We start from the raw sequence: 25,222 nt of genomic DNA, 5'->3' as shown, positions 1-25,222 counted from the left end.
AAGTGTCGAGTATATGCGTTTGTTTGGTGTGCCTGCAAACGATACACGGAAATTATCGGTACACTTTATACACGCACAGCATACAATAATAATCTTAGGATTACAGGAGAGACATGCCTTTTCCCTTTCCTCCCTTACTCGGTTTGCTTCTTCGGAGCAAACGAATATATATTATACGTATATATTGTATACATATATTTATATTATCTTTTTTTTTAGATATCTCATACGAATCCGTGATCTTTGTATTTACAAATAAAAATTGCTTGCACCACGGTAAACATACTCACATATTCACATAATCATTTCACTGTACGTATACGACAGTAATAGAAGAAAAGAACAAAATTGTGCGATCTGCGTATATATAATATACATTGGTATTATTAGTCTTGGGACCACATACATAAATCGGCTACTAATTCGGTATTTGTTGGATTCGCTTACGTACACGCACACGCAACCATAATTACATTTAATAAATGTTTTTTTCTTTTTTTTTTTTTTTTCTTATTAGCTTTTAAAGCAATATCAAGTATCTTTTTGTGTTATAGCGTTGCGATTGGGTAGCCCAGACGATTGATTAACGTGCAACTACACACTTTTCGTAGTTCTTCCGTTTTCTCTCTTTTTCTTTTCCTTTTATTTTTCTCTCTAACATACGTACTAATTTTCTATCAATGATTACATTTAACAATAGAGAGATAGAGAGATAGAAAGAGAGAGAGAGAGAAAGAGAGAGAGAGGTGTATGTGTTTAATGTCTCTTCTCGTACGATCGCAAGTTTGTTAAACGATACATGCTTTTTTCTTCTTTTTCTTTGAAAAACATTTAAGAGAGCGAGAGAGAAAGAGAGAGAGAGAAAGAGAGAGAAAGAGAGAGAGAGTCCCGTCTTAATGAAAGACAAACTTATACACGTTCTTTTTCGCATTCGATTACTTTACGTACAGACGTTACTTAGCCTCTTATTTAAAAAAACAGAGGAGAGAGAAGATTTTTCTTCAACGTCTATAAACAATTAACTATGTAATAGTGTCGTGACAATGCTACTAACAAAGCATACGTAAAATACAGATTTGTTTGTTTAGATGTGATGGAAGTTCATGGAGAATATGTACTTTTTTAAAACAAACTCTTCTCTCTTATTCTCTTCAATAAAGCACTCGCGCACTCTCTTGCACTTTTTTTTATCGTCATCCACCTTAACGAATATAATAAAAATAATGCTTCGTAGAGATATAAATAAAAGTACGGACTATGAGTTGTGTTTCTTAATGTATTTAGTATGATAGGTACACATACATGTATGAGCGCACCCATCAATATCGATACACAAAAATACATTTAATGCAGATGTATGTATATATGTATGTGGGCAAGTATACATGTACAGGGTATCCGTTTTAACGTTTTTATCATTAATCGACAAATTCTATTTTGTACTACGAACTACGTCAGTTCGACAGTAGAATTTATCTTCCTTTCCTTTCCTTTCCCTTCCTTTTTTTTTTTATTTCTTTCTCTTCTCTATTCTTTTAGTCGCGAGTCTAAACAAAATCTTGGAACGATCGTTCAGAGGCAAGCGAAGGAATTTCAAAAGGAAATTTAACAAATACTTTGACGAATCTCTTACACACTATGCTCAAGAAGTTTATACTTTTGTTATTTCCACTTTACTGCATAATAAAGGACTAAGGTTAATTGATTAAAATGAATGTTCGATACAGTCATAGTGATTTTACGCTAAAAAGAAGAATGTTCTACAACACTCGAAGAGATTATAAATGAATCAACTGTTATTATATAAAAGAAACTTTTTCTACAAATACCGGAGATAAAGTTTGTTTTGTAAAGTAAAACATAGAATACAGACTACTATCGCATTGTGTCTGAAAATTCACAAAGAAACGTAAAAAAAGAAAAAAAGAAGAAAAGCACTTGGAGGATTATTTCCATGTTTTCAGTGTCAGCCGTTTATCTTTATGCGTAAGAAATAAGAACGACACTTATAAACGTGTCAAGTCACTGCTTTATGTATGATGGTTTTCATGTCGCTCATTATCTTTGTAATAGCACAGAGACCCTTAGGTGTATGTAATTTTTCAACAGGATATTTAAAAAAAAAATAATAAAGATATGTAGTCAAAATCAGGGGGAAAAGTAGGCTCATTTCTTTCCATATACACAGGGTGTTCCAAATGTTAAAAAGAAAATCACGAATCTCGTCGCGTTTCATGAGAGAATACTTGGCTCGAACTATTCTACCCTTTCAAAGTTAATAAAAAGAAAGAAGGCAAATAAACGCGTAAACGAAAAAAAAACTTATTTTGAAAAAGCTACGCCGGACGGTAACGAACATATTCTCTCTCGACAGTTAGATTTAAAACGAACATTTTTCCTATTTTTTTTTCTCTCGCCATTAAATGTACTCCCATTCTAAATTCAGAATATGATACTAGTATAACAAGAAACTTAAAGACGGTGCAGTTTTTCTATTAATTCGAATACACGCATAATAGTTATATTAGTATCGTTATGCATCTAGATACACGTTATCAAACGATCTGACGGAAATTAGTAAAAAATGACATATAACGAGGAATCCTTGTATCGTAGGAAACATAGATAAAAAAGATGAATTCATGGACGGTCACCCTGTACATATTCGATACATAGTTTATACATATAATTAAAACACTCTTCGAAATACTGTAAAATTTCACAAAATACTTTTCTCGTAAAAAGGTGTGGATGAGACTCCTATGGGTTGGACCGATGCGATCAAAAGTCGAGATTCGGAAGTAGAAAACGAATAGCCGGGGATACAGGGAGAGATTTCGATAAAATCTTAAGAAGCAACAACAACGACGAGTAAACGAAAAAACAAGAGTAAGAAGCAGAAATTCGAAACGGAGATAAGATTTCGACGACGATTTTAGGGATTCGATTGATTTCCATTTCTACATAAAAAAAAGGATATATATCCTAAGAGAATGAGGGGAGGAATAGGGGTGTAAGAGAGAAACGGCCAAAGTCTTAAGAAATGTTCTTACCATCTAAGCCGAGCCGCGACGTTTAAATAAAAAGAGTGTATTTAACGAAGAACATACGTTTTGCACAAGACGACGTATGCAGTTTGTAATAAACATTAATAATCTATGAGATATATATATATATATGTATGTATATATATGTATATATATCACGATCCTCGCTTATCTTCTCTTTGCTCTTATCAACGAATTGATGCGTAATATGAATAAAATTAACGAGGTAATAATTAGAATTGCACGAGTTCTCAGCGGCCGGTTGTAAGGGCGGCCGCTCAGCCATTCAGCACACTCTCCTCGAATCTAAAAAAGAAGAAAGAAGAAAGAAGAAAACAGAAAAAAAGGAAGAAAATTGGCCAAATGTGTGAAAGATAGTAGGTGTGTCAAATATGTACACAAATAATATGCACAAATAATAGAAAAATTTTGGAGATGGAGAAGAGAGGAGGTGGTTGGTGGTAGACGTATTGTGTGTCAGGGCTTGTTGAACGATTTCGCAGGGAGAAAAATTCTTTCCTCCGTATTCCTTCGTCGGCATAGGAGATCCGTCATTTTTCCCCACGAATCGTAAAAATTCCATTTGTGGAAAAAGTAGCGTAGTATAAGTCCCGTAGCGGAGAAAAAAATGTTTCTTACTCGACGAGAGGGTTTTATTCTTCCTTCTTCTCTCGACGTGTTGTGTGTTGCGTGTGTATACTTAGTCGCGTGCGACGAGGTCGGGCGACGACGACGAGGTCGAACGATGACGAGGTCATTTTTTTACTCGTGCGTTTTACCGATACGGTTCGCGCTATATTATTTAGCGGCACGAGGATATATCCTTAACGATAGGAGACTTTGCGGCCACATCTCTCGTTTTTCTTCTCTCATATGGCTCGAAAAGGGCTCGAGAAGGGCTCGCGTAGTTGGTGCAGCGGTGACAGCAGGAGCATAACGGTGAGACGAAAGCTCAACCGGACAACATGTCGGCAGGAATGAAGTCACAAGAGCTCGTATTGACGTAAGTGCATCCGCTGAATGATGTCCCGACAATCGTTGAACACTCTCTTGATATTTTCTGTGTCAACGGCGCAGGTGAAGTGTGGATAGCAATAATGTTTACCATCTCCGCTGGCTGTGCTTATACGCTACAAATAGTAACGTTTTATTGTTAGTTACGATAGTTGGATTAACATTAACGCGACCAGCTGTGATTAAAGTCACGAGACATTTCGTTATAATAAGAGAGAACGAACGATGGTAAAGAAGAATAATAATAGTAATCAAGTTATATAATAGTATATGTAGACGAGTAGAGCAAATGAGAGCCGTGGATCGGACCGGACCGGACAAATTTTAACCGTTCCGAACGGCTTCTCTCTTTTCTCTCTCTCTCTCCCTCCTTCTCTCTCTAGCTTTTCGTACTTACGAGAAATTCATCTCTGATGAAGTACTTGGCCCTTAAGACGTCGGGAGGTTCCGAGGGATCTGTGACTACGCCGGGTTCGACCGGCGTCTGGTAACGAGAAAAGTCAGGAAAATAATCCTCCAATTTATGTTTTCCCGCTCTTATCTTCTCTGCCAATAGATCCTGTTTATTCAAAAATAAAATCACGGAAATTGTGCGGAGCCATCTGGAAAAAAGATTAAAGTGGAAAATAAGATATCAAGTTAAGAGACAAATTTGATAAACAATAAGTTTCGAAAGCGGCAGATCAGTAGGAGAACTGCTGCCGCGGTATCTTACCGATTGTTCCAAATACTTTTGAAGAGATCGAGACTTTCCCGGAGCCTTAATTTCGTCGGGTCTTCCCTGAGTACCATATTATAACTACTACATGCTGTTACAAATATGATCGCCGTTACGTCATTGAAACATTGTATCCATTTTCTCCTTTCGTCGCGTTGTCCACCAACGTCGAACATGCTGTCAATAACGAGAGATAATTAATAGTTACTTAACATATTCGTCCTCTCATAGTCGATTACTTATTTTAAGGATAATCGTTTCTTTTTTTTTCTTTTCTCTTTTTTTATATTAACACGACGACGACGACTACGATATTTTATACTCCTCGAAGGACGGTCTTGAGAGCGCTGAGATGAGAACAAAAATCGATTCTCTTGGAAGAATAACCCGTTTTCTTTAGTCACTTTTTGCGAGATTTATACATACATACATACCTCCTAACAACGAACGCGCGCGCGATCGTGAAGGAGGCAAAACGGAGGAGAGAAAGGGACTGAAAATCTGGAACGTCGTAGATACAACTTGACACCGGCGAGTGAACGCAAAAAGGGAAAATATGATAAAGTTCCGAAGGCATTAGCGCGTGTAACGGATTTCGCTGTACGTTTAGCGTAACGTCGACATTGTATAAACGGCGCCGTTACTATGACGATGCCGACGCTGCTTTGCGTTATATTTACCGTGGCCCGATGTTACTGTAATACGTTGGCTATATATAGTCAGACAACACTGGAGTAAAGCAAGAAGGTATTGCGTGGAACTTACTGAAAGTTTACTTTGTCCACCTGAAACCGGGTTTCGAAGATACCGGACGTAAGAACTCGACACCTCAAGATATCCTAAAACAGCAAAAGAGAACGAACTACATTGCTCGGTATCTTTTCATATATATATATATATATGTTTGATTTTCAATTATATCGAAAATAAGAGAAAATGAAAAGAACACAGAGTTAGTAACCTGAATCAGACTATTAATAATTATGTAGGACAATTTTACAAAAGCATCTATTCATCGAATGCAATTGTACCTTATTTTTCTTTTTTTTTTTTTTAATTGAACTCTACAAATTGTATTCAATATCCACTTAGATTGTAATATCATCCTGCATAAATGATATGTTTAATTAACAGCGACATTGTATCCATAATTGAACAGAATTCTCATTCGCAATCAGTTATAAGCCATTGCAGTTTTTTAAATTTTCTTCAAATCACAATCATACAACAATCGCATCGAAATGGGTTTTACAAATTAACGAGAAAATGGATATGCTTATCGTTTTAATAATATATAAGCAAATGTGAATAGTAAGGCAGCATAAGTCGGCATGGAAAAAATACCAATAATTCTGTTTAATTCCAAATACAATATCGTTGTTGGTAGACATAGTCAGCAGCAAGCAGCTATGCGATATGATTAAAAATTATTCTATTTAAAAAAAAAGAGTTAAATTGTGCATTCCTTTAACAATCTTTGTCTATCTGTAAAATAAAACAAAGTAATAGTTCGGCCCAGTTACTAAGAACACCCTTCAAATATATGTATACGTATATATTCGTTACCTGTTCCGTTGGCGTGTAGTCCGGTTGTTTTACAATAGCTACTTTGTCTAGAAAACTGAAACAAAAGAGAAAACATTTTTTAATGTTTTTGGCGTTATTCACCAAATTATCATACTTATACTAAACGCATGAAGAATTAGTCAAAATTTTCATCAATTGATTCATATTTCTTGAATATACGAAAGATATTCTTAGTCATTGTTCGCTTTGGTATATCGTAGCACTCGACCAAAATCCACGTTGAAGCGTTATTGATCCATACTGCTTTTCCGTAATGACAATCATCGGTAATCAACCACATCGTTATTCCGAGGCCACTTTCTACGTACGTATGCGGTCAAATGACAATGCGGATCTCTCTTTATGTTTCCTACCTAGCAGACGAAGAAGAGTTGGTGGCCAAACTCTTTGCGCAAACACCATAAATACAGAAAGTTATTTTTCTTTTCTTATTTTTTTACTATCACTACACCTCTCTCTACATTTATCGAGAAAACAAACATGCAAGCGAAGTAAAGGAAAAAGACAAAGTAATTCCCCTCACCTCGCCTCACCCCACCCCACCCTCATAAAAAAAACCGTGTGAAATAATTCGCGACTAAATGATAATCCGTTGAAACGAATACCCATAGATCGAATTTAATTTGTTTTATTGACATTGAAAGCGTTATGCGAATTCTTAAATCTTCCAGTTAGATCACGCGCGTTACTTATTGTTAGTATTAAAAAAAAAAAATGATTAGATATCAGCCACCGATGGCGTTTCATCAACGTGTTTTAAATTTGTCTCGTTGATTAGAAAAACGAAAATGAACCGTTCGATCCTGCTAGATTCTACCTAACTAAACCATACATTCTACTACGAACGATGATATACAGAGAGAGAGAGAGAGAAAATACAGAATAATAAAGAAAAGAAAAAAAGAACTAATGAAAAGCATCATCGAACGAAGGTGTAGAATACATAGGGAAAGGAAATGGAAGGGGTGAGGGAAGGGGAAATGGGTGGGGTGGGGGGGGAGGGTGGTTCGTCGTCGATGTTGTTGTTGCAGGACGTATGGCAAAGAAGAAAGCAGAGAATAGTTAAAGAATGGAAAAATGGTTCGAAGGTAGTGGAATGGAAGATTGGAAAAGGGTGGAATATTAAAGGTGTTGAAGAAGATAGAGAAAGAGATAGAACGTGAGAGAGAGAGGTGTGTATGCGCGCGCGCGCGCGTACGCTGTCTTTTCCCACCCTCGAGCCTTTGCGTCCCTACTCCCTTCCCTACCACCCTTCCTTCCTATCTCCCGTACCACGAGCAGAGGGAGCTTACGAAGAGGGAAAATCGATCCTCGGCGGTGTCCTACCCTAACCCCAACCCTTGCCTCGTCGGCCTCGCCGGGTGTGCACATACGCCCCTCTGATATCCATTTTTCAATTCAGGTCATGGGTCACTGCCATCGGTGCCCGTCATCAATCGTACATACATACATACATACATACATACATACATACATACAGGACTTAGGCTGTATTTTCTAAGCTCTATATTCTATTCTATCCTCTCTCTATCTCTGTTTCTCTCTCTCTTTCTCTCTCTCTCTCTTTCTCGCGTTAAAACATTAACACAAATGCTTCGTCGTTCTCAATGTTGTTTCTATAAAAAAGAAAAAAAAGATATAAAAAGGTTTCCAACCGTTGTACGTTAATAAAGTTCGAAAAGATGGCAATTAATTCGTCGGGAAGTATACTGGATACAACTCTACGAGATGAATATTGTTTCTACTGTTTCTTTTTGTTTTTGTTAATAGCCATGGGGGGAAAAATCATGTCTAATTTGTTACTAATATTTCTATTTCTTTTTCTTTTTCATTTTCTTTTTCTTTTTCTTTTTCTTTTCTTTTCCTACCCCGTAAAGTATGCTTCTTTTTCATGAATAATATTTTACGATAGATCATCACTTTACTCGAGATAATTATGGAAGCCCACCTAAGGCGACCTTAATAGGTCGCTCGTTACGATGAAGGATATAAAGTCGGGTTGTTTAGAAAAAAGAAACAAAAAATTATTGTTTCTAATTTCTTTCTTTCTTTCTTTCTCTCTCTCTCTCTATATATATATATCTAACTATCTATCTATCTACTATTTATCTATCTCCATTTCACTTATTTCCCTTTTATATCTATGATGCAATTTTCCTCTCTTTCAAAGACTGCTCTAAGAGACAAAGAGGGAGGGGAGGTAAAGAGAGCTCTGTGATCCTCTTTATCGAAGGGGTTTCATTCTAAACGCTTTTCGGTATCTTTTGAAGCTTTGACGTTATTTGTACCGATCGAATAACTTTGAACACCATGTAGATGAGATACTATGTGTATGTACTACATTATACAGGCACACGAAACAGGTATCTTTACCGTGCTATATACACCATAGGAGAAGCTTCTCTAATCGGTCCATGGATACTTTACGTAGAAACACGAGCAACGAGCGAATCTCTCGTACATGATAATTCCGTAAATATAGCATGAACTAAAGCGTCCTTTTATCGATATCAAAAATTTAGAACGTTGGATGATATTAATAACAGAACACCATTTACCGATCACGTTCGTTTTATGCAAATTGGAAAAGTTTCGGTTCTGAGACTTCAATTTGAAATGAAAGAAGAAAAAAGGAAAATAATTTCTACCTATTTAATATTTTATAATATAATACTTCACGTGTTCTCTAATAATCGTATAATATTTTTCCTTACGAAAAGGGCATCGAAAAATTACAATTTATTTTTTTTTTTTTTTATATATTAGTCAAGACAATACACTTCCAATTCTATTTGTTGTTCGTTTGATTTAACTTTCAAGGATTAATACGCCAAACGAAATGAGAGAATAATTAAGTTCATGAATATAGATAATACCTTTGGTAATACTTTCCTTTCTAATTGTGATCTAACAGAAAAATTACACATCGGTATAACAAGCTTCTTCCATGAGACTGGATTGCAGGATAAGATAGGTCATGGAATTGACGTGTTGAGAGAGAGAGAGAGAGAGAGAAAGAGAAATAGGTCATCGACCTTTTGAGAATCGAAAGAGTAAGGAGGTCGAGGCTCGACACAATTGCGAAGCAAAGATTTTCTCGTTATCACGGATTATATTAGAGTAGCAAAGACCTTCTGATGTAAACTATAACATTGTTTTTTCCACCCATAGCGCATGTTCAAAAGTACTTATCTACTACTAACGGTTTCTCTGTACTTGCAAGGAAGAAAGATGAGGAGAGAGAGAGAGGAAATTATAAAAAAAAAAGCAATAAACACAAAATGACATGCTATCATCGATTCGTAAAAAAAGCAACTACACATTTACTACTACTACTATTACAGTCGCATATAAGTTTTATAAATTCTTCTCTTTGGATCTTCCCTTCTCATATTTATTTCTTTGCAAAGCTACAAATTCAAATATAAAATTTCGAAGGAAAGGTCGAAAAATGGGGGTGGTGTTTTTGATTATTTCGGTGGAGAAACCCCCACCTTCCACCCCCACCTACCAATAAAATATATATAAATCATTACACGTAACGATCATCGAGTGGTTAACGCACTTTTCCCTTTTTTCCTTCTTCCATCCTCTTGACTTTAAAGTTACTTGAAAATAATATTCTGAAGGGGTGGGGAAAACACGTGAAAATTCGAGGAAAATATCATTACGCAGGAATAATTTCATGCAATAAATAAATATGATCGGGAATCTAAAATCGTGTACTGTTCCTCCAACGAGGAACATTCCTCCGATATATCTGAAGCAGCGCTTCCTAAAAATACAATTCGCTATTTATAACGAAACCGTTCCTTGCGACATGAGAAGATAGAAACTGGAAAATAAGAATGCTGACACAATCAGGCGAATTTTTTTTTTTTTCGTTACTTTCATATTTGAAAAATTTTCATTCCTAAAGTTCAATCCTAAAGTTTTTTTTTTAAGATCCTGTCGTTATCCTAATAAATATAACAATTACGTTTTTATTTGCAAATCCTGAGCACAGCTTGTTTCGTTGTCTAGGATCTATCCTTTGAAGAAAAAAAAAGATTATATACTTATCAGATCAAATTAATAAATCAACAATTGCAAAATATGAATTCTCTCAATTTTGATTTCCCTGAACTTAATCCTGCATTGGTTTCTGAACGATTCATACGTATGTACGTATTTAATGTTTGCTTAAACCGTAAAATGAAATCATATGCGCCGACTTGTTAAATGGTATCAGTGTTCACTTACGCGAAAGATTTGTGCTTTTACTCATTGCTATGGTTGCATAGATATACGGTGCAACAATATTTCTGCTGCAACATTAAAAAGACAAACAGACAAAAAAACACACACACACATAAAAACTACCCCATTTCTTATTAATTTGAAAAACCTTACTTATTAAACTCGTGGTTAGGGTACGAATCTCGTAACGATGAATTTACCTTCGAAAAATATCGATGTTGATTGTGAGCAGGTTTGCTGAGAACCCTAGATAAGCCAGTGGCCTCTATTAAAGCGATTACCTCGTTAAAGCATTGTCTCTATTGGCATTAGATCGGTCTTTCAAGCGGTCTCTTTCAATATACACGAACATAATCTCCTCTCTTTCTCTCTTTCTCTCTCTCTACGTAACATTCGTCCAAAAATTCTACATTTCTTTTGAAAGGAAAGACAATTCGAGAGAGGAAGACGAAAAAAGAAGCCATTACAAAATGATCTTACTACCTTAAAAATAGAATTCGTTTAGTCGTTATTGATTCTTAAAAAAGAAAAAAAAAAGAAAAAGAAAAAGAAAAAAAATACAAAAACTACATTGTCACGTAAATTTACGATTTAGGATAAACCACAACCATTATTAGGCACACCGCTTTTTTCCGATTATTCTTTCTTTCTTTCTTTCTTTCTTTTACGCATAGCAATATCGCAAATATACGTTTGGTATATTTATTTCGTTATAGACTCGGGAATAATAGACTGTGCAAAACGGTACGAGTTATAAATAAATGTTCCCTAATAAAACACCGTATAAACACCTTAAAACGTACACACGCACACACACACACACGCCTCACGTGAAATAATCGTATGAATCTAATGTTATTTTAAGAATAATCCGTATATGCCGAGAGTATATATATTATACGATGGGAATAATAACGATACGATCTCGTTAGTTTCAGTTGGGTTCACTTATCGAAGCTTTACAAAACGTTTAACTTAAATCTATGCCGGAAGTTATTTCTGTTCTGTCAACAATTTAAATATTTTCTAAAACGCGTTTCGATTAAAAACGAAAAACTTGACCGACCGTTTCACACCGTCCAACGTGGGTTTTTGTTTTTTGCCTATTATGCTATAATACATTGCGATACCACCACCACCCACTCACCACCACCTTCTTTCTAATCCGTTCGTTCGACGCATATAATTCAAAAGAATCTGTCGAAATATTTCATTCATCCAAAAAAAAAGAAAAAAAAAGAGAAAAAAGAATTTAGAAGGAAGGCAAAGGGAGAAGGGAAAACAGAGAGAAACGGGGAGAAAGGGTGATGATGGCGAAGGGGGTGGAAGGGGGGATATCTTACACGGTACTTTTATTATCAATTCGTGAACGTTATCGCGTTCGAGCTTCTTATCGTAACCGCGATATCACCATGTGGGGCAGATTACAAAAACTGTACCCCGAGCAAAGGATGATTCCAACGCTACGAAGATAAGGAATAATTTAGCCTTTTTTGTTTTTTCATCCTTCGTCAATCTTTTATTTAGGAATAGGAAAGGGGGGAAAAAGAAACAGGGAAAATAGGAGAGAGTAAGAAATAGAAAAAAAATAGGAAGGGGTAGGGTGGGGAATACAAAGAGAGAGAACGTTGGTATACACCACGTTTTCCCTTTGAATAATTTTCACCGACTAATAGCAAACAGTCATATTAAACGTGACTCACTATTTGGCGCAGTCGATGAGTTGGTACTCGTTACTCCTCTCGAAACTTTGCTGAACGCCTCGATCATTCCACAGCGTTTCGACGATTTCGTAGAACTCCTGAAAATGTTAAAATATCGTTAATGAAAGTATTCAAAACAGATAGAAATATTAAACGTTATTATTCCCTTTTTTTCTTTTCGCCAATAGATCTCCGAGTCTACGTGGAAATTGGCGTAGAATTATCGATAAACGTCATTTTCGTTAAATACAATTAAAATTGTATGTACATAGCAAACGTGGGATCGAAGAATTTGGAATAAAAACAATTTTATATTATCATGATTTACGAGTTCTTCGAAGCGGCACCACCCTTTGAATGTTCGAATTATTGTCGATACTTCTGCTTACTTTTTGTTGTTCTTTTTCTAATTTTGTAAATCATTCTGTTAATTATATAGCAGCAAAATAAAAATAAATGTATATTTGTTCGAATACTAGAATAATTCATATATATATATATATATTTATTTATTTATTTATTTATTTATTTTTTAATCGTAGCCAAGTAACGAAGGAAAGAAAAAATAAAAGTATCATCTATCCCACCACTTCGAAGCTCTAACTGTTTTACAATTCTCTAAAGCTTATGTTTCTAATTAGATTTGTCGTGTGATGAAGAATTTCGAATGAATTATCCTCTTGAATGTTAGAAGGTGTTTGAAGGGGTGTGAGGGGAAAAGGACGTTGGCACGTCTTTTGAAAAAGGCTCGTTGCCAGTACCAAACTAAGCCAAGATAACTTTCTTCGTAATTGGATAATGGCAAAAAGCAGATCCTATTATCGCCAAAAAACATAGAGCATCGTCAAGTTTGCATTTGTTAGATATCATTTATCGCCATTTTATCGCCTATCCATCAATTAATATTGATTGGGAAACCCTCGCTGATTAATCACTAGCGTTAACAACGTACAGACAGAAAAATCTATGAGAATGAGGAAAATAAATGATTAGGTTAAATGCGTATGACAATTTATTATACTTCGACATTTCTTTTTATTCCGTACCTCTTCGTGCGTAATTACTAATAAAAAACTAATATTGCAATAAGAATGAGAATAAAATAATCCATGTGGGTTAGTGACTTTAACATTAAATTATTATTAAAGTTCTCGTTACTATACGGGATATTAAGTTAGACCTTTAATCAACGAGCAAACCAATTTTGCATACATCCATTAGAATTTTTCTGAATAAAATGAAAATGGGGAAGAATAAATTGACGAGAGAGAGAGAGAGAGAGAGAGAGAGAGAGAGAGAGAGAGAGAGAGAAAAATATAAAAATGAAAAGAAATCATTCGTAATGTTTATCTTTATATCCAAGTATACTCGTTTATACTATTGACGATTTTAATTTCCATATTTTTTTGGGAACTTTTTGGATACAATATATGTAAATGCGTGCACTTATCGTTTTATAGTTTAATTCAAAATAACAATATAGGTTACATACCTACATTCGAGGAGTCTCCGAATATAGTCGAACCGCGTATAACTCGTTTCTTGTTTATTTCCTTAAGATTATGTAATGGAATGTGTTACAAAAAAAAAGTCGCTGGCTACATGACTGTTTTTTTTCTTTACAGTACAGAATAAATAACGTCAACTCGGTTAGACATTAAAAAGAAAAAGAAAAACTTTATTTTATGCTAATCTTGATGATGTTCCTGATAGAACAAAAATCGTATAGAAGTAAAAGGACAGTAAACGTTTTTAAACCGAACAAGATGGAATGATCTCGGAACAATCTACGCCAATAGATTAAAATTACTATTTAATCATATCGTGAAACATAAGTGTATTCCAGAATCAATTTGAAATAATCATACGACTACAAAATAAGATTCTCGTATCTTATTTTGTGACGTATTTTCAAAACGTCGTGGATAGAATGAACGAACCCCGGTAGGTTTTCTTCTCATCAGTGAACGGTATATTCGGAATTGCATACACGTGTCTCTGTGTGTATGGGTATGGTTAGGTATATGCCCCACACGCTTGCAAAATGAATGACGCAAAACGTGAATTATGTTGCTGCGACAACTTTACATCGAAAGAAAGAAAAAAAAAGAAAGTCTCATCGCGAATTTAAATTTGTTCTTACTTTTAAAATCCATAAAATTTATATGAATTTTATACCCCAACTCTCTCCCTCCCCTCCCTCTTTTCCAGTACTGTTCTTTCTCTCTCTCTCTCTCTCTCTCTCTCTCTCTTCAATAAATTAACAAAATAGAAAAACAAAAAAGAGAATGCAATGGGATATTTAATTTATCGGAAATCGGAAGTTTTCTTCTCCCACGACCAAACGTAAATTTTGAAAAAAAAAAAAAAAAAAAAAGAAAGAGGAAACATACACAAGAATAGGCCCGCATTTAAAATCATCCTAATCGATCGTCCTTCCCATAAGAACTACACATATGCGCGTTCGTCGAAAGAACGAAAAGAAAAAAAGCGAGAAGAAAATATACGTATATGTTAATTACACGAAAAATGAATTTTTCTTCGTGCTTTCGATCACGTAAAAAAATAAAATAAAAAGAAGAAGAAAAATAAACAAAAAAATACAAAAAATAAAGAAAGAAATAGTAATTATTAAGAAATTATGTCCTCCTGGCTGATTTCGATGAGTTGGAAATATATTGGCAAAGTCATTATTTTGAACAACTTTAGTTTTATATTTGTTATACGAGTCTGGTTTAACTCAGACCTACTAACCACCCACTCACCCACCCCCCGTAAAGTAGAAATATTTCTGGTATTATGTATATCGAAAAAAATTCCGTTTTACGATCGTTAAACTCATATTGTTGTTGGAATAAAAACTCAACTGTATATCCGATTATGTGTGTGTATATATAATGAGAGAGGTGCGAGTTCTATAATGAGGAATATTTGTTCTCTCGTCTCGCCACGCATGCTCTACATTCTGCGTGTGTGTGCTCCGGTGTCTGGGTCAACGACTATTAATCTTACGATTAACAATTTTCAAAAATATTTATGATCCAAAATTTGTAGAGAGAGAGAAAGATTTATCAAGAATTCAAAATCAATCGAAGAATTGTGAATCCCCTCCAAAAAAAAGAAAAAAAGAAAGAAAAAAGAAAAAAGAAAAGTACACAGCATTATGCGTCAGGTAGGCAACTAACTTGTGCAACAAACATGGACACTTTTTTAGTGCACGTTTTTCTAAAGAGGCGCGGTATGTTCTTCTTGTCCTGAATACAGAATGACCAAATGGACTAAATAAACGCCCTCATAATACGTTTTCTAACATGTCTTTCTATAACTACTTAAACTAAACTAATACCACCTATAAATTAGTTTTATCACTAGGTCTTAATGCTCTTCTACAAACGCAACTGTCTGAACTCACGCAACTTTAACCAGAGATAAAATCAACGTTACGCGATGATATCACTTTTCAATCAATCTTTTTTTTTTCTCGATCCCCACAAGTTTATAAAATAAAATTAATAAAATATATATTTTTAAACGACACGAATATATTCCAATCGTTATTTTTATTTTTCTTAATTCCACGTCATAGAAGACACGTATACGCGAGAAGATCAATTTTTTAAAGCGACATTAATTGTAAGTAACATTAAAATGAAACACACATATATATCAAATTGAATCAACCATCTAAAAATTTTCACGAGATATTTTGTATTAATCTTTACGAAAGTTCATAGATACGTTTTTTACGTGTGTTATAAAAAAACGTAATCGACATTCGCGTATTAAAAATACTACATTAGGTATATACGCGTGTATATGATATTCTATAAAATAAGCATACAAAACATATGTGGTACTATTTAGAGAGCATGAACATTAATCATGCCACGTAATAGATCTCAACGATTCCGTACGTTCATTACTCTTCTATAGATATCGGTATATGATCGAAAATGTTCGACAAAGTTTATTATCATACTGCTGAGGAGACAGGCAGGCAAGCAGGCATCGAAACGAGCACGTGATTTCGTTTGACGATATCGAGGAAGCATTATATTTCCTCCTCGTCGTCGGTAACAACACTAATTGTCGATTAAATTTTTCATTAAATCACTCACCGCGGGATAATCAAAATCCGGGGAAGACGAGACGTTCAGGATATAGTCGACGCTGCTCTGATTTGCAGGATCCTCTAACGTCACGGGCGGTGCTAACGTGCTCATAGCACTGGTTATCGTCTGAAAAAAAAAAAAATAAGAAACCAAATGAAAACGTTAAGTTCTCGTTAGTTGTTCCATTTTCTTAATCCCTCCCCGAGCGAGCTGAAATAAATTCAACATAAATATATAATGACATATAATAATGTTAAATATTATTTATTTCATTCGATTGATATTATAGAAAAAAACACAAAAAAATAATAATTTTTATTAATTTGAATAAAAAGAATTAAATGAATATTATATATCAATCGACGAAAGAGAATTTTGTACGATTATGTTAAGTTAATGTTACTTATTAATTACTCGTTAATATTAATATTTAAACATTTGTTCTTGCTTTTAAAAAAAGGCAACCATTTAACTTGCAATTAATGAAAGAATAAAATAAAGAATAGAAACGATGGTAAAATATTAAAGTGTAACGATCTCGCGCAATAGATTTTGTTGAATTTTCTTCTATTTCTTTTTTTTTCGTTTTACACGCGTACACTCAAATATAATAATAATAATAATAAAATAAAAACATTTAAAACCGAGAGTGACACAAAATAAGATTCCTCGAGGCAAGAAACCTTGTGGAAAGTGCACTAGATTGAGATATTCATATTTGTCCAGCAAATTACTGCTAATATTAGCAGTGAGCCAACGTGTGGTCTTTTAACTCGTCTTCGACAAATACACTTTGAAACTGGCATATCGCCTACGTTCACGATGATTTCGCCCACGATGAACGACACACGAAACGATATGTCCGGATTTAAGGACGTAAAGAACTTCAGGCCAAGAAATACTTCTTTCAATTTTAAACGTTCAATGAAAAATATTGTTGAGACAAATTTTCAAAATCTTCACATTCGTTTCACGACCATCCCTGATCGTACACGTTAAGGATGGTGGGTTCATTTGCGGTTATCAAAATGGTTTCATAAAGAAAAGAAAAGTCGGGGATTGAATACATAGTTGTTTGATTTCAAAACATTACCTGAACGTGCCAACACAATTATTATCTTATTATTATTATTATTACTGTAACTTTGCTATTTTGCACAATTTGTATTTGAACTTTTAATTGAATATATTCTTGAAACTAAATGTGTTTAGAGAAAATATAAGGAAAGTATGATTGTTATCTTATCGTTTTTTTCCACCCGATGGATGCAATAAAATTAATTACAAATTTATGATTCTTTTTTATAAGCTCCTACTGGATGAGTCTAAACACTATTAATATTATATTAATGAGTATCTAATATCACTTACGTATACACATGTATATTCCTTCGATATACGAAAGTGGAAATAAAGTTATATTTAATTACACGTATTTAAAATACGAAAGCAAATGACAGTTTAATGGTCAAATATTGTACACTCATTGGTGGATCTCGCATTACGCAACTTTAATAAATAATAGGTCAAAAGTTCCTCACCGATTTCAAATCAATTATTTTGTCCACACCTCTTTTGAAGTAATTCTGTTTAAATTATAAGAATGTCAATTCGGGAACTTGTGATCCACCTCAAATAATTAATTGTATTTGATAGATATATTACTTCTCTTTCGAACATCCGTGCTCCGAAAGGTTTAATGTCTATTTCAAGAAGAATTTGAAGAAAAAAAGAGAAAGAAAAAGAAAAGAAAAAGTACCTGTTGCTTCGAATGGTCCATTAAAATGATACTACAAATGCATCATTTTCTACTCAAAAGAATCGGTATACGCGATGTTCTTTATTCTTTGAGAACCTCAATTTGTGCAGAAACACAAAATATTTATATCAGTTAAAATGAATAGATTATTTCGTTAATGAGTGACGTACGTTTGCAAATGAATATAGAAATGAATTCGCGTCAGGGTACGACAAAATTGGATTATGAGACAGGAATAAATATACGAAGAAAACTAACAGATCTTCTTACCAATATCGCATCTCTGATGTTCTTTTTTATGTCCTCGATTTTCTGGCGTTTTTCTCTGAAAAAAATACAAATAAATGGATTATGTAGCAATCGATCAAATCAAATCAAAATCTATTTACGAAGTAGAATATCGAAATAAAACATCCGAATCAAGAATCAACCTATCATCATTAGATATTATATTCGTCATTACGATATATATATAAATATAATTTGATCATGCGCGTTCTTGGAAAAAGTATATACGTAGGTATAGTGCGTCTAAGAAGAGAATGGGAATGGGACATGAATGGTCATAAGGGGGGCAAGGGGGGACCCACGAGGTACACTTGCTCCGCCTATTCCCACTTTGGACGCTTTCCAAGTCCACGGAGTAGGATCTTTTTAACATAGTCGTATGATTGAAAATTTTCGATGGACAACAACACATTTATGTTTCGTGGTCAAGAGTAGTTAAAGAAAAAAAAAAAAAAGAAAAAAAATACACATTACCATCAGCAGTGTATTAACGTTCTACCTTACTCCTATGTTTCGACGTGTCCATTCTTTATCTTTGTTTTACGTATTGAATAAGTAGACGACGATGTGAGATCCTTTCCAGCCAATAAAGAAAATACGACCGATATAAGGTTACATTTAGCAAGAGTAGAAGGAGGCCAGCGACCGATTGGCCCTTCCAACCAATCATGCCAATATCCTTAGCAGATATATTCTCTGCTTGGCCACCCTCTCCTGTAGATGTTTTCTGCTTATGGGAAAAAGTCCCTTGCCTTATGAGCAAGTCCCCTGTCGGTCTCATTGGCTAGAATGGTCGACTGCTTACTTGCTTGCTTGCTTGCTTGCCTGCCTGCCTGCCTACTCTTCTTGCTTTACGTAACTCTACACCAACACGTATTTTCTTTACAGGTGGAACTGCTAATTCGAAGCGTTAAAAATAAAGAGAACGAACGGAAAACGTCGAAACAGAGTAAAATAAATCTTTCCGAGTATTTTGGCGCGTTGACATGCTTTTTCTATATTTTTATTTGTTTTTTTTTTTATTTGTATCTACCTTCGATTATAAATTAAACATAAATGTGTCCATCGGAAATTATCAATCATATGACGACGACTATGTTACGAAAATCCTACTCTGTGGATTTGGAAAGTCCTAAAAGTAGGGATGATGAAAGGGAGGGAACCTTTTTTCTTGCTCTCGTATTCCCTCGGGAAGACTTGTCTTCACAAACGAATGGTATGTATAAGTAATACGACAGTTGCGATCTGATACAACGATCCTCCACTTTGCTTTGCTTGCTACTTTATTGTTGTAGCAGATACAAGCCAATGAAATTTTAATATACAACACCTTTCTCTTTCTCTCTTTTAAAGTTTTTCACGAAATTGTTTCATCCAGTTCTATTGCGCTATTATTATATTATTTCCTCTGTTCGATCGCGATTACTTTTTTATGCATCTAATTGGTTAACAAAGTTTAGCAAATATTATTTAAATTCTAACATTTCAACTCTTGGCTACTAATAAAACTAGTAAACTAGTAAGTGGATTGTTGTTCGCTATAAAAATCATAAGATAAACAAAAAATATTAACAAATCAATGAAGTTTTTCAAAACAAACGAAACTTTAGTGTTGCTGTATATTATACAAGGATCAAATTTTTTTCCGAAATAAAGCGTTAATTAATTACATATATAATTTTTCAGTTATAAAATAAAATGTGCATATATATTGTACAATCTCCGTTGAAGAACTCTTCGCAATGTGATAAAAAAAAAATTAAAAAAAAAAAAAAACAAAAACCCCGGAAAAGGGTTAATTCGAGCAAATTTTGTTTATGATTCATGCGAATGATAATACAGTTATAATTTCTACGTTAATCGATCGCGTTAAGTTCGAAGTTGCTAAAAAAGAAGAAGAAAAAGAAGAAGAAGAAGAAGGAAAAAAAAGGAAAAAAAGAAGAAAAAGAAGAAAGGAAAAAAGCAATGAGGCGCCTTTCAGATAGAACGTTATCAGTTCCTCGAGTCAGACAGAATTTACGACGGGCACGAAGTGGCCCGTTTGTTTGCACGTCGTTTTCATCCTATCTAGTTGCTCTTGATTTTTACGTACGACCATACGTATATGTATATGTGTAATGAGAATCATTAGCGATAACGGTATACACTTCTTCTTTCTTCGACCTCGCATGTTTATTTTTACTTTGCTATTCCAAAACGGACGTCAGTCGTTGCTTGACATCTTGTCGAAAGGAAATGTGAAATACAATTTGTTCTCATCTTTTTCTTTGCTATATATCAAAATGAAAACGAGAGGGAGGGGGGAGGAGAGAGAAGAGAGAAAGAGAGAGAGAGAGAGAGAAACATAAAGGATTGACGATTCAAACTTGACCACGTGTTGATATTACGTTGATTGACGGTTCGAACTGCTAATCGTAATGACTCATTCCATAGAAGTGCATATTAATGAAAAGAAAAGTGGAGATCAAAAATAATAGAAAAAAGAAAGAAAAAAAAAGAGTTAATCGAAAAAAACAATTTGTTTCCGTTATGTTACATGTGTCGTACATGATCGCCTTGAAAGAATGATCTCTCCTGTCTCTCGATCATTGGCATAAAATCTAAGAAAACTTACGCTTCGCTGAAGCCGTTGACATGCAATATCCTCATCTGTTTGACGATCGTACTTTTCCCAGATTCTCCCGCTCCTGAAAAAAAGGGTAACGTTATCGAAATTTATCTGAACGAAAAAAATAAAGAGAAAAATAAAAAGCAAATCATTTTATAAAGTTTATGTCTTTAAATGCTTGTTTGATTGATTCGTGAAAATTACGAATGTGTCGTGCGTTTGAAATGAAATTATAAAAAATTAACAGCAGTGGGGGGGAGGAAGAGGAGGAGGAGGAGGAAGGGTAAGGTGTGAGTTTTAGATCGACACCAGTCTCTTTTTCCCCCACTTTAGTACAGCATCAATAATAATTATATACACACGCTAGAGAAAACAATGCGATAACAGCTGTTGCTTTTCGGCCGCAGGCGATATACGGATACGCAACTTACGTTGAATTAAAGTGACGACCTACATAAGCAAAGAATAAGAAGGTAACGCTGAGTTGCCGGCTGGTCTTAAATATCGCGATAAGTAGACACATTGGGGAGTGTTTGCACGCGTGCGCTTTTATGTTTTCGCACCTTTTTTTTTTTTTTTTTTTCTTTTTTACTATACGTACTACATAATATATATTACCTGAAAAAGAAAGCAAAGGAACGAACGAAATATATAAACGAACGGATATAAAAAGTGAAAGAGGTAGTTAGAGGAGGAAGAAAGTGAGAAAGATGGAAAGAAGGACATAAAAGTGAGTGAAAGCATGATAAGAGAGGTGGAGGCAAAGCTAGAGGTAAAGCTAGAGGTAGAGGTGGAGGTAGAGGTAGAGGTAGAGGTAGAGGTAGAGGTAGAGAGAGAGAGAGAGAGCATAAAAAAGGTACGACACAAACAGCGGTTGGGATATTCGTGGGTGCCAGCTCGTACGATAATCGATAAAATCGAATAACGCGCCGATGAACATCACGATAATGTTCGGCCTGTCCTCAACGGACGCGCGTCTTTGTCCGAAAGCGATTGCCAGCCGTCTGATGTGAGTTAATGTTTTAAGTTACCTCGACAAATTCTCCCCCCATAAAAGATTCATAGTTAGGAGAAACGTCTTGTAATTAGCAAGTATAGAGGCTATTCTAAATCGATATTTATATTTAAATTCGCTCACTGTCGAGATACACTGACGCGACTAAGAGAAGATATAAGATGATGATGCTCTCGTACCTTTTTGACGAAACCTGATTCAATTACGAATATCCCGCGTTTTTCTACAAACACCAATGGAAGAGAATTGTTGTTTGTAGAAGCGTGTATTCTATCTTAGTAGAGGGACAATACTTGTTATTCTTTTTATATTTTCGTAATGTGATTTTGTTTAGTATATTTTCTATATTATTTGATTCGATTGAAAATCAGTGTTATGCGATATCTCTCGGTAGAATCATCGCGTCATTTTTATTATCAAATCTTGCACATATTTGTTCTTTTGTACGTACATACGCGCTCGAATAAATGAATCATTCGTTAGTACGTACGCATAAATGAAATGCGCGAAAAAGCAATATATCGCGAAAGGCTTGTACCTCGTTAAACCCGCAATCACGTTGATGGATAAATTTAGTCGGGCAAATGTCACGAATACGCTTACACAAATCTTCGTGATCGAAATAGACGGAAATGATGAAAATGAAAAAAGGAAAAAATTGAGTTAAAAAAAAAAAAAAAGGATATTGCTTACCGAGTAAGAGGAGCCTGTGAGTAGCTCGATAGACTTGCTTGTCCTTCTGTAGTTGCCTGGTAATGGCATCCGAGCGTCTCTTCTGGTTCTTCGAATCATCCTGACTGGCCTTACTGCTCTGGCTGCCAAAGCACCCCATGACACACCACGAGAAAGACACACGTGACTCGCCCTCCTCGTTATTCCCTGCCACTTCTGCCGATCTTCCTTTTTCTCTTCTTATCGATGAGGAAAAGATCGACGCCACCCCTCCACCGAATGAAAAGGGTGCGCGCGCGCGCGTACTCCTACAGGGCCGGTACAAGAACACACACGAGAATATGGCTACACCGGAGACGGCGATACGACAACGACGACGACGACGACGACCACGACGGCGACGGCGAAGGTGACAGCGACAGCGACGGCAACGGCAACGGTGGCGGCGACGCCGACGGCGACCACGACGGCGGTGGCGGTGGTGGAGACGACCACGACGGTGGTGGCGGTGGTGGAGGCGACGGCGACGGCGACGACGACGGCGACGACGACGACGACGACGACGACGGCGACGACGACGACGACGACGCCGACGACGACGACGACGACGACGACGACGCCGGCGACGACGACGACGACGGCGACGACGACGGCGACGACGACGACGGCGACGACGACGACGACGGCGACAGCAACGGCAACGACATCGACGACGTGAGGATGTTCGAAAAGCGCACCCTCTCCTGCCGCTCACTAAGGCACGTTCTGCTTGTTAAATAACTGATCACGCTTTATCGCTGGTTTACTCGTACCTCCAAGTTCACACTCTATTTCTCAAGAAAGGGTTATGCGACGATCACTGTTACTCGCACTTGTTCCCTACGTTGCTCTCTTTCTCTCTCTCTCTCTCTCCCTCCCTTTCTCCTTTCTATTTCTCGTCCTATTTCCCTTCTCACCTTTCTACTTGATATGTACGTACGTACGCCGTTGGAGATTCTCGCACTGTACGCACTTCATGTTTCCTTTGGCCAAACCCTCCATTGGTCCATAACTAAAAGTGATATTATCGCCGATGATGAGTCAAGGAGCGTTTCTGGGCAACCGTTTGAGCCAACCGACTGGCCGGTCGACGATGATAACGATGACGAGAATAGTTTATTCCTCCTCCACCATGCAGTGAATATCCTTCGATGTTGAGAGGGGTGCCAAAGAAACAGAAACAGCACTTAGACACGAAGGCCGACGACGTTGTCTCGTGCGATACGACTCTGTGCGAATCCGTTCCAAGAGAGGAAGGAAGGAAGGGACGCGGCGCGTGTATGCGGCCTCGCCACCTCCCGGACCCTGCCAACTCCGCCGCCGCCGCCGCCACCCCTTTTACTCCCCGCCCACCCTTGGCGACGGCCAACGAAAAACACCGAGACGTTAAAATAGATCGGCTTTCGACATGCTCATGCTCTCGCAAGTCCGAATCGAGTCGACAACGATTACTCGTCCCCGCCGACAGGTGGGGAAAACTGTCAGAAATCCAACGATAAAATTCCTTCTTCTCCACCTTCCTTTTCTACGAAGTGCCTTTAAACAGTAATCTCCTTCTCCGTCTTCTTTCCGTTCTTCCTTCCAACTAAATTTGATTAGGAATCACAAACTACCATTCCACTTTGCAAATGTACCGAAAAGAAAATCCCTTCCTGGTTAATAATCGTACAGGTCGGTTATTCGGGGGCTTGTCCGAAAGCCCTCTCCCCGGCACTCGATGCCACCGCTGGTACTGCCGCCACCGCTGCTGCTGCTGCTACCGTTGCCGCTGCTACCGCCACCACCACCACCACCGTCGCCACCGCCGCCGCCGCCGCTGTTACCCCCGCCACTACCCCCCACCGCCACCGCCGTCGTCGCCGCCGCCGCCGCCTTCCTCCACCTCCTTAAAATCTCTCGTTAAAACACAGACACAGCCACCACCACTCCATCAGCACTATTAAGAAAAAGCCAAGAACCTGATTCAGTCACTTTCTCTGTATCCAGATGATTTTGTTTGATCCTTTCGATAATTTGTACTCTCCTCTCAGTGAAAAATCTTGAAGAAAAGTTCCGATCGAAAAGTCCGAGAGGAGGTACTCCCTGCAGCCATGATGTCGTCTGCTAAACGCGCTGGCGCGTTGGCGCCCCGGCTCGTAGCGCCTACGAACGCGCTTCACCTCTGTCCCGTGTTATTCCGAAACCCCCTTACTTATCTTTTTACTGCGACACTTTTATTCTTTTTAGACTTCATTACCATTCACGATTTTACTTCATCTTTTTATTGAATACGTCTTTTGTAAATAAGAAATCTTTTTTTATCCTGACAACGATTAAAGTTAGTACATCGTGCATGCGCGTTCTCTTCAACAAATATTTAAATAAATATTACATTCGTAGAAATATTAAATACACGAATTGAAATGCATTGAAATTATTGAT

The 25,222-nt window shown here is 36.4% G+C and overlaps 1 protein-coding gene across 2 annotated transcripts; it reads right to left on the bottom strand.

Annotated features, from left to right (window-relative positions):
* Positions 1–510: 510 nt before the first annotated feature.
* Positions 511–23,268, bottom strand: LOC122526622 (guanine nucleotide-binding protein G(s) subunit alpha). 2 transcript variants are annotated; one of them, XR_006306127.1, is made up of 11 exons: positions 22,784–23,268; positions 21,082–21,154; positions 18,450–18,504; positions 16,427–16,546; positions 12,309–12,406; positions 6,346–6,400; positions 5,545–5,618; positions 4,777–4,956; positions 4,459–4,663; positions 3,687–4,177; positions 511–3,353 (listed from the first exon to the last, which is right to left on the bottom strand). XR_006306127.1 is itself a non-coding variant. In XM_043650163.1 (10 exons), the coding sequence occupies exons 1-10, from the start codon at positions 22,920–22,922 to the stop codon at positions 4,031–4,033; spliced, it is 1,146 nt and encodes a 381-aa protein (XP_043506098.1). In that variant the 5' UTR covers positions 22,923–23,268; the 3' UTR covers positions 511–4,030. The 2 variants fall into 2 exon arrangements, 1 of the variants encoding a protein (XP_043506098.1); XM_043650163.1 differs by having other exon boundaries at positions 511–4,177.
* Positions 23,269–25,222: the final 1,954 nt, after the last annotated feature.

The sequence above is a fragment of the Polistes fuscatus genome, unplaced genomic scaffold (genome assembly GCF_010416935.1).
Source record: "Polistes fuscatus isolate 324 unplaced genomic scaffold, CU_Pfus_HIC Scaffold11, whole genome shotgun sequence".
Taxonomy (NCBI): domain Eukaryota; kingdom Metazoa; phylum Arthropoda; class Insecta; order Hymenoptera; family Vespidae; genus Polistes; species Polistes fuscatus.
This window is presented reverse-complemented; position numbering and strand designations above follow the sequence as displayed.